This window comes from Triticum dicoccoides, chromosome 1A (genome assembly GCF_002162155.2).
Source record: "Triticum dicoccoides isolate Atlit2015 ecotype Zavitan chromosome 1A, WEW_v2.0, whole genome shotgun sequence".
Lineage (NCBI taxonomy): Eukaryota > Viridiplantae > Streptophyta > Magnoliopsida > Poales > Poaceae > Triticum > Triticum dicoccoides.
In genome coordinates this window covers 234,450,617-234,460,349 of record NC_041380.1, presented here as the reverse complement: position 1 = coordinate 234,460,349, position 9,733 = coordinate 234,450,617, and the positions used below count along the sequence as shown (strand labels likewise).

Here is a 9,733-nt window from a genome sequence, read left to right as displayed (position 1 = left end):
GCCCCAGCCCAGAGCCCCACCTCACCGCCGCCCGCCAGCAAGCCCCCGCCCCACGCCGCCCATCACCAAACCCCCGCCCCGAGCCAACCAATTGTGACTGCTATAATTCAGCAATAATGCAATCCTTTTCACCGGATACTTTTATAAAAATGCTTAAACATGATTGTCACTTCTATACTACAATCCTTTTTCCTAGAAAAAAATAGCACAACTAAATGACAATTACACACAACGAGCCAACCAATTGAAATAGACCACATACGAAATAAACATAGGGGACTTAACCCACGACCGAAGAATAGGCGCGGCAAAGCGCGCGTCATGCTCTAGTCCTACCCCAAATGGACAACAATGGTAGTACGCGGGCAGTGTAAAATGCATTTGTGTTTGTTCAGTGAAATTAGAGATCGGCCTGATGGTACTTCATTTTTTATTCTATAGCTTGATCTGCGAAATGCTATTAATGAAATGAAGTTTCTTCCTCGATAAGTTATCAGTCCTTATTGTGTGTATACTTCCTAATCAACACCTGAATAATCTACACTGTAAATCTTCCAGCACTTGCTTACAATGTCTTACTTTCTGTTATCAGTCTGCCGTCATGGAAAAAGTTAGGATCCCAACAAAAGTGCTTCTGGATGCTCTGGTGCAACATCTTGGCCACAATTTACTCAACACAAGGCAAGGACCGTTGGTCTCGAGGCGACTGTTCAATTCTATCCATCTCAGCACCAACTAAACAATGGACGTGCAAACTAATCAATATCCATCTATGTCTACGAAAAAGTGGAATAGGCTGAAGATCGGCCAGCAAAAGAAGAGTTGTGAGGTCACCAAGCTGTGCCATTGCTGCTTGTGCCATCACTGCCTTAAGAGCTGAAAGTATATATAGTTTTCCGTAGACATGATTCTATTTATATGACGCATGTGTCATCGATGGCACATGCGTCGATGATTCTGCCTGATCTAAATGGCAACATGTCTTAGTTACCATCACCTTGGTGACAAAAACAATATATATGATGCATCTCTGCTTATGTAGCTTTGTTTATCATGAACTGGTCTCAAGCCTTTCTTTTGACCTATGAAACTACCTCAAATGTAATATATAACACTACGTATGAACATCATACCTAAATATCTATTTTCTTATGCTTCAATTATTTGATAATCGGTCTCTGAATATTCTAATTCTGATGATTTAAAAACTTGGTTCACTCTCGCCCTTTGCGCCATTGGCACAATGAGTCATCTAGTTCTCTTAAACAATAAACAGGCTGCACGTGGAGTTACTAAAGATCAATGTTGAACTTATTCATGTCGGCTTGTACTGATTAGCCAAGTGATTATTCGGTATATCTGAATATATCATGCAATAAAATTCTACCTACTCTCATAGGATGTGATTTAGTGCTAAAACTCACAGTTAAGTTATTGCAATTTCCATTTTTGATATAATTATTTTTCTCCACAAAGCAGTAAAATACACTTAAATTATGATGACCATATGGCCAAAGGGACAGTAGTTACTTTCAGTATATTAGTACTTTATTCATGCAAATTTGAGTGAATTTGTGGGCTGCTATTATGTTAGGTGTTTATAAATCTGATTGGAATGGGACTTAGACCAGATGGATTGGGATATATAAGCTTATTCTTCCAACTGGATTGATTGCTTTCAAATTGCTAGCCCATGGAGATGCACGGGTTGATAACTAGTTGCACTAACTGAGAAAGGGATGGTAACACCTAAAATGTAACGGCAGTGGCAAAAATGTAAGAAATTTAACAGTGTAGTGGCAAAAGCAATGGCACAATCATAATTGCAGGAGAAACTAGTTGCATCGACCTAAATTCCCATATAGTTGGGCAAGAGTGACTAACCATAAATCATGTCCAAAGAAGCCACGGAAGTACGGACGGAACCTAGCTTAGAAGATACAGCTGTGTGCACAATATTCTAGATTCCAACCATCTGTGATACGGTCATATGGAAATTGTAAAACTGAAAGGAAAGAAGTCATTCATGTCATTTGATATCCAGCAAAGAAATAAGTCCGTAACTAAACACTACACAAGACAAAGCGCTAGAATGATTCAGAGACAAGAACAGACCATATCAGTCCAAGTAGAACAAAATCTAGCAACGAGGGAATAAACTGTACTCTCAAATATCTACATTGCAATACATCAGATACTATGCTTCAGACGATTATGGACTCAATGTTGTCAATCCCGGAGGTTCATAAACAGACACTATTGGTGTACTAAAAACATCAAAACTGTACAACTACATTTGTGAAAAATATAAAATAGCCAATACACTTCGAAGGAATAAAAAAATTGTATATACAGTTGATTGGGTATTACATATTTACTTTGGTCCTTGACTTTTACAAAATGTTTTTTTTCATGCAAAGTTTTTACAACCAAGCACAGTAAAGTAGTAAAGTGAGAAAAGGAAACATGTCTGAGACTATTTTAGATACTAAGTGGGTGGGACACATATTCAATACTTATGTACGAAGATATACTTGCATGCAGAATGTCTCTACTATCACATTCTTACACATTTGCTATTTTTGTTAGGGCAAGGCCTTGAACACTAAATAACACTTACATGAACAAGAATTTAAAAAAATGTGAAGTTGAGATTGGCCTAGTGCATTTCCAGGAAATCTTACATTTGTTTCCAAAATAAGGATTGGATAACTGGCCACATGGCGTATCAGAGTGTATTGGGCCAAAAGGTAACTTTGTAGTTCATAGAGCTTTATAGCACCAATATAAAAGGACACCACTATTACTTACTCCCTCTGTAAAGTATATGATCTAAAAAAAGTCTTGTATTACTTTACAGAGGGAGTAGCATACAACTTATAAAAAATAGACCAATAACTTGCTAGCATGTCTTGTTTTTATAATAACAAAACCACATATAGAAGGTGTTGGTCATGCTGGGATAATGGCTACATTTCCTCCAGTAACATTAAAGGTATGCTGCTACATCAATTTAATATTTGTTGCATGCTATGCTCAATTGCACAGAGCTTTTTCTACCGTTCAACATAAATAATACTGTCAGTATGTAACATATATCCTATAGAAACTGGATCAATATTACGTCCAAATAGATAGACCATAACCACTTTAGGTCTGAGTTGTGAACAATTAGGTGGCCGCCTAACTAACCACCATTTATAAAAACAAAACAAAAAACTAAACACTATTTATAGCTTGCTGCTAACGCGTAGGTGGCAGAGTAAGTGCTCAGAGACCTTGACTTACAACACTTAAACGGCTAGAACAGTGTCGAGAGCGAATATGATCAACATAGGTTACATAAATTCAACTGGTTAGACAAAAAATGACACGCCATCCAGTAAAAGTTTTGCCTATATCCAAATAGATGAGTAACATAGAGAACATTACATGGAAATGAAACATCTAATGACCATCTAGTATATTTGGTGTTGAAATATCATAAGCCATGTCATATTATTTCTCAATGTTAAATATCGCGTATGTTGCTGCTTGTGGATCTTATTATCTCTTAACACAAGAAACACAGATGATTCACTAGAAAATTGGAAATCTTGGAAAGCACTCGGGACATATCATATGCAAGAGCAGTAAGAAATCCAGATGAGCCAAAACTAATATTCGGAGATATCATAGGTCGATAGCCCTATCTTAGTAGGGTTTAGATAGGCTGACAATCTTGTAGGCTGTGACATTGTGCATTAATTTCTGGGACATTTGATTAGCTACCTGGCCCGAACACTGTCCCTGACCCGCAAAAAGTGAGGATGAGAGACTTAAACGTAAGGCAAGGCAGTGAGCTGATGATTAGCACAATTAAGTTACAAAAGACAAATAACTACTCCCTCTGTACCGAAATATATGTCATTGAAGCAACTGTAGTTCAACTTCTCCAGCGACATATATTTAGGTACCGAGGGAGTACCTACAAACATTGTACCAAACTATGTTGAGCATCGCGCACTAAGACACGGAAAAAATATCAGCCAGCCAAGGAAACAAGCTAGCAACAATAATGCCAATCATTTGGTGGTTCTTTCCCCATATTTCGCACCTTTACGCATCAGGTACTATGCTGAGCACAACAAACTGTAATGTTTCCAATCTCAAAACTTAACACATAAATTCCTTGTCTTATTTTTTGAAACATGATACTACTAGTTAATAAGCAACAACAGTACCTACTGGGTGCCATCCTCGGGGAAGCGCGATTCGACCCCGCCGTGCACATGCTGCCCTCCGGCGCCGGCAGCCGGGGTTGAGACGCCACCGCCAGGTCCGGCAGCTGAGGGCCCTCCGACGCCGTGCTGAAGCTCGATAACGAGCCAGCGGACGGCCTTGCTCATCTGCTCGAGGCGGACGGCGCTGATTGGCTTGATGCCGGGGGCAGCCAGCGCGACGCTTGCGGGCGTGGAGGCGGAAGAGGAAGATCCCGTGGCCTCGTCGACGAGACACTCGGAGCCGATGCGCTGGCGGATGGACTCAACGAGCTCCTCGGCGTGGTCGCAGGAGACGCGGAAGAGCTCCCATCGCTGCTTGAAGGCTTCAAGCGCCGCGTCCGTGGCTGCCATCTTCTGGCCGCCCGACTGCTCGCGAGCTTCCATCACGGCCACCGCAGCCGCCACGAACTCCTTATACGCCGCGCTCAGCTCGTCCACCGTCGCGTCCATTCCGCCGCCCGAAAGTTTCTTACGCATCATCCGACACGCTCCGCTGACGCTATAACCCGAAAATCCCCCAATTTGAGCACGGTCGACTCGCAGGCACCGAGGTACACATAGGCTTGAAGATCCAGGTCGTCCATTTTGTTTTGCTGTCTAGGGTTCTCATAAATATGAGGAAAAAAATTATGTCATACAGTATGAGCTGGTACATCTATACGTCTACACAGACGGCCACTGAGCGGTCACAAAATCTTGACTCGGCCACACCCCTCATACCGGCCCTATACGGCCGGGCTGACAAGCATTCTCAGCCCACATCTGAGACGGATATGGGGAGGCCCGGACGTGCCTGCATGCATCTTCCACGTCGGATTCAGCCCACCCTGGCCCATTCCGATCCTGCATATATTCATCCTATCCGCATCTTAGACAAAACCCTAAACACTCCACTTCATTTCGCCCCCAACCACCATTTCGATGATCTCAGGCCTTCTCCGGCATGACGGACATCGGATCCGACTCCGAAACCTTGGAGAGGAAGCGGGAGGATGTCTAATGGGGACAAAGGGTTGAAACAGTACACCATATCAAATGGAGACATGTACGTAGTCATGTATCTTGCACATTGTAGGTGAATTCAGCGACAGGTAAACGCTCCTCTGACTCCTTGATGTTCTTCCTAATTAGCACGCGAACAAGTGTCGATAGCGTACGGTTGACCACCTTGGTTTGGCCATCGGTTTGACGATGATAGACCGAAGAGAACATGAGTTTGATTCTAAGTTTGATGCATAGGGTCTTCCAAAAGTAGCTCAAGTACTTGACGTCACGGTCGGAGACAATTGTAAAAGATATTTGCAACATGTGAAGCATCGTCTACTTTGTTGCATGGAATGAAATGTGTCATTTTAGAGAAGCGATGCACAACGACAAATATTGAGTCTTTGTCATTTCTAGTCCTAGGCAAACTAAGTACAAAATCTATGCTTATATCCTCTCAAGGTGCATATGGTATAGCTAAAGGCATGTATAATCCATGGAATTGAGCTTTTGACTTAGCTTTACGGCATGTGCATCAATATTTGGTGAAGCACGTCACATCTCAAAACATCTTGGGCTAGTACATGTTTGTGAGAGTGAGGAATGTCTTATCCTGGACAAAGTGTCCCATGAGGCCTCCATCGTGTGACTCTTGCAAAAACAACAGACGCAAATAGCTCTCGGGCACGTAAAGCTTGTTAGCATGCATAAGATATCCATATTTCAAATTGTAATGCTCCCAATAAGTGTTATCATGACATTTAGCAAAGTGAAGCGCAAAGAATGTATCATGCTCATATAGGCTTTGATATCCTCGAAACCAATGACATTAAGCTCTAGTTGAGCATGCATTTGAGGGAAAGAGTGTCTGCCATGACATTCTCTTTACCCTTAATGTATTTGATGACATAAGGAAAAGGTTTAATAAATTCACTCCATTTAGCATGTTATTTATTCAATGTAGTTTGGCCTCTTAGATACTTGAGAGTTTCATGATCGGAATGAATAACAAATTCTCTAGACCTAAGGTAATGCTCCCAAACATGCAAAACATGCACAAAGGCATACAATTCCTTATTATATATGAGATAGTTCAATTGAGCTCTGGATAGTTTCTCATTAAAATAATCAATTGGTCACCGCTCTTCTATTAGGACACCACCTATAACATTACTGCTAGCATCACAATGCACTTCAAAAGTTTTATCGAAGTTGGGTAAAGTAAGCAAGGGCGCATGAGTTAGCATATTCTTAAGCTCATTGAACGCTTTATCTAGTGAAGGTCCCTATATGAAGGGTGCATTCTTATTACTCAAAGCATGTAAAGGCGAAGCAATCATGCTAAAGTCCTTAACGAAACAACGGTAAAACCAGCTAGTACAAGGAATCTATGCACTTGAATCAAGTTTGTAGGTTGGGGCCAAGTTTTAATAGTGTCAATTTTATGAGTAAATTTTATGCATACTTTTTAGAGTATATTATAATGCCAAACATATCATATCAATCTAGCACTTATTCATGTCTCCAATGCATAGTTTTTGGTATTTATTTGTTTTACCAAGTTCATTGCACACTTTTTATTTTTATTTAGTTTTTATTAGTTTTCCTTTGTTTTGTGGTCTTTGTAGGTGTGCTGGCGTGTTCATGGACTTGGAACATCAAAATAATCATGTAACACCCCGGATGTAACTTTCCCTATTTGTACTCCAACTCTTGCCGTTTTCGGCGTTAAGTTATATTTATTTCCTTGGGTTCGGGTTTTGTCTCCGTGTGTTGATTGACGTTGTCATGCATCTCATATCATGTCATCATGTGCATTGCATTTGCATACGTGTTCATCTCATGCATTCGAGCATTTTCCCCGTTGTCCGTTTTGCATTCCGGCGCTTCGTTCTCCTCCGGTGGTCATTTCTAGCTTTTCTTTCGTGTGTGGGGATTAAACATTTCCGGATTGGACCGAGACTTGCCAAGCGGCCTTGGTTTATTATCGGTAGACCGCCTGTCAAGTTTCGTACCATTTGAACTTCGTTTGATACTCCAACGGTTAACCGAGGGACCGAAAAGGCCTCGTGTGTGTTGCAGCCCAACACCCCTCCAATTTGGCCCAAAACCCACCAAACTCTGCTCCATGTCCTAGAGCGTTCGATCACGATCGCGTGGCCGAAAACCGCACCTCATTTGGACTCTCCTACCTCCCTCTATGCCTATATAAAGACCCCTCCGAATCCGGATCTTCCTCTCCCCCCGAAACCCTAATTTTCCCGTCGCGCGCCCAGACACGTCCGGCTGTCACCGGACAAAGCCGCCGTCGCCCGCCCGCGCCTATCGGGCGCCGCCACGTGGCACAAAGCCGCCGCCGTTGCTCCGGCCCGGTAGGCCCAGCCGGGGCCCCCGAGGCCCATCTCCTCCGCGCCTCCTCGCCCGCGAGCCGGCCGTCGCCGCCCGCCGCCACCGACCTCGCTGTCGCGGCCGCCGCCCGCCACCACCGGCCGCACCGACCCCGTCCGGCGCCACCACCGGCCGCGCCGCCCCGCCGCGCTCGGAGCCCGCGCCGGCGCCACTCCGGCCTGTCCTCTCCGGGGAGCTCCGAGGATTCCGGCGAACTTCATAATCCGTGCCCGGATCTTAGATCTGAAATCCTAACCCTAGGTCGTTTTTTTCACTGTCCCAGAATTCCTGATCCAAGTTGCCATGTTCGCGGCTCCGTAACTTTGCATCCGTAGCTCCGATTTGGGCATATAGCATATCAAAATGTTCATCTCAGAGAGTACATCATTTCATTCCATTGCATCATTTTCATTTGAGCTCATCTTGATGCTCGAAATGCTGTTGGTAGAGGGCTACTTGAGTTAATTGTCAGATCTGTTACTCCGTTTAGCACTTTTGTCATTTTTGCCATGATTAATGTGTGCATGCTATGCCCGTGAGTTCTTCATATGTTTTGTTAAGGGTTTTGTCATCTTTCCAGAGGTGCAACCCATGTATTTTAGGATGTATGTGGTGATTTGTGCAAGCTTGCAAAGTGGTGCACTTGCTAATTCTGTTTTCAGGGACTTAGTGATTTCACTAAGTCCTGGGATTGTTTATCTCATGATGACATATGTTCATGTTGTTTCCTAGTGATCCGTGCCTCTTTTGAGGATGATCAGTAAAGGAGTTTTGTTAATATTATAGTGCTTTATCCATCCATGTCTTTGTTTGCAATTATGGAGCAACCTAGCTTGAGTCGATTGAGCTCTACTTTTGCTTCGTTGCGAATCTGGGCAGATCGTCAACTTGTTTGCGATTTTGCCGATGTTATTGTAGTTGATCCGTGCATGCTATGCCATTGTTCTTGCCATGTCTAGCTTGCATTTTGTGCCTTCTTAAGGGATGTATGCTTGTATTTCCATGACTTGCACCTTAGTGAGTGCATCGAGCTCGTAAACATGCCTTCGTGAGTTATGTTTCAGCATGCCCCAGTTTTCACTAAGTCTGAAAACTGATTATGTTTTTGCTATGTTCGTGTGCTTGTTAGTATATTTTGTGATCCCTTTTGGCTCAAGGTCATTAAGGGACTTTTGTTAAGCTTGTTGAGTAGCTCCATGGCATGTCTTTCTTTGTCATGTACAGGTCCTGTAGCATGTTGTTTTGTTGCTCCGAAGAGGGCTATATGATCTGAAATTCCAGACAAGTGTTAATTTCACTAAGTCTGAGATCTGTTTTACCATTTGCATTTTTGCCATGCTTGTTTGAACGTGTTAATGGATGATTTGGCCGTAGCTCAGTGCTAGACTTTTGTTAAGCATCTTGAATGCTTCCCTGCCATGTTTTTTGTTGCCATGTTTGGGTGCTGTAGCATGTTCATTTTGTTGCATTTAGATGCCTACTTGCTGTAAATCGCAGACCGGTGTCATATTTGAATCGCTTGCCATTTCCAAACCGTAACTCCGATTCCGGTGTTCTTTATATCGTTTCCAAGCGATTTCATCTCATATTTCCAGTGGCACACTTGGTTTTCCAAGTTGAGGCCAGGTTCATGCATTTCCTGTCATATCTTGCATTTTGCATCCCGCATCGCATCCCGCATAGCATATCATCTTTGCATCATGTTGTTTGAGTTTGCACGTGGTTGATTGTATCCTTGTTGCTTGTTTGTCTTGTTTGGGTAGAGCCGGGAGACGATTTCGCTAACGAGGAGCCCGTTGAGTTTGCTTTCGAGGATCCAGTCAACTCTGACAACTGTGTAGGCAAGATGATCATACCCTCGAAATCACTACTATCTTTGCTATGCTAGTTTGCTCGCTCTTTTGCTATGCCAATGCTATGATGCCTACCATTTGCTTGCAAGCCTCCCAAATTGCCATGTCAAACCTCTAACCCACCAGGTCCTAGCAAACTATTGATTGGCTATGTTACCACTTTGCTCAGCCCCTCTTATAGCGTTGCTAGTTGCAGGTGAAGATTGGAGGCCGTTCCTTGTTGGAACATTTATTTACTTGTTGGGA

At 43.0% G+C, this 9,733-nt stretch overlaps 1 protein-coding gene across 1 annotated transcript; it reads right to left on the bottom strand.

Moving 5' to 3' along the window:
* Positions 1-3,991: 3,991 nt before the first annotated feature.
* On the bottom strand, positions 3,992-4,837 carry LOC119267303 (mediator of RNA polymerase II transcription subunit 32-like). The gene has a single exon (XM_037548676.1). It carries the CDS (start codon positions 4,740-4,742, stop codon positions 4,224-4,226), a length of 519 nt encoding a protein of 172 aa, XP_037404573.1. The 5' UTR covers positions 4,743-4,837; the 3' UTR covers positions 3,992-4,223.
* Positions 4,838-9,733: the final 4,896 nt, after the last annotated feature.

Bases quoted from the DNA above. Each gene is read 5' to 3' on its own strand.
- LOC119267303 (XM_037548676.1), bottom strand. From the start codon at position 4,742: ATGATGCGTAAGAAACTTTCGGGCGGCGGAATGGACGCGACGGTGGAC.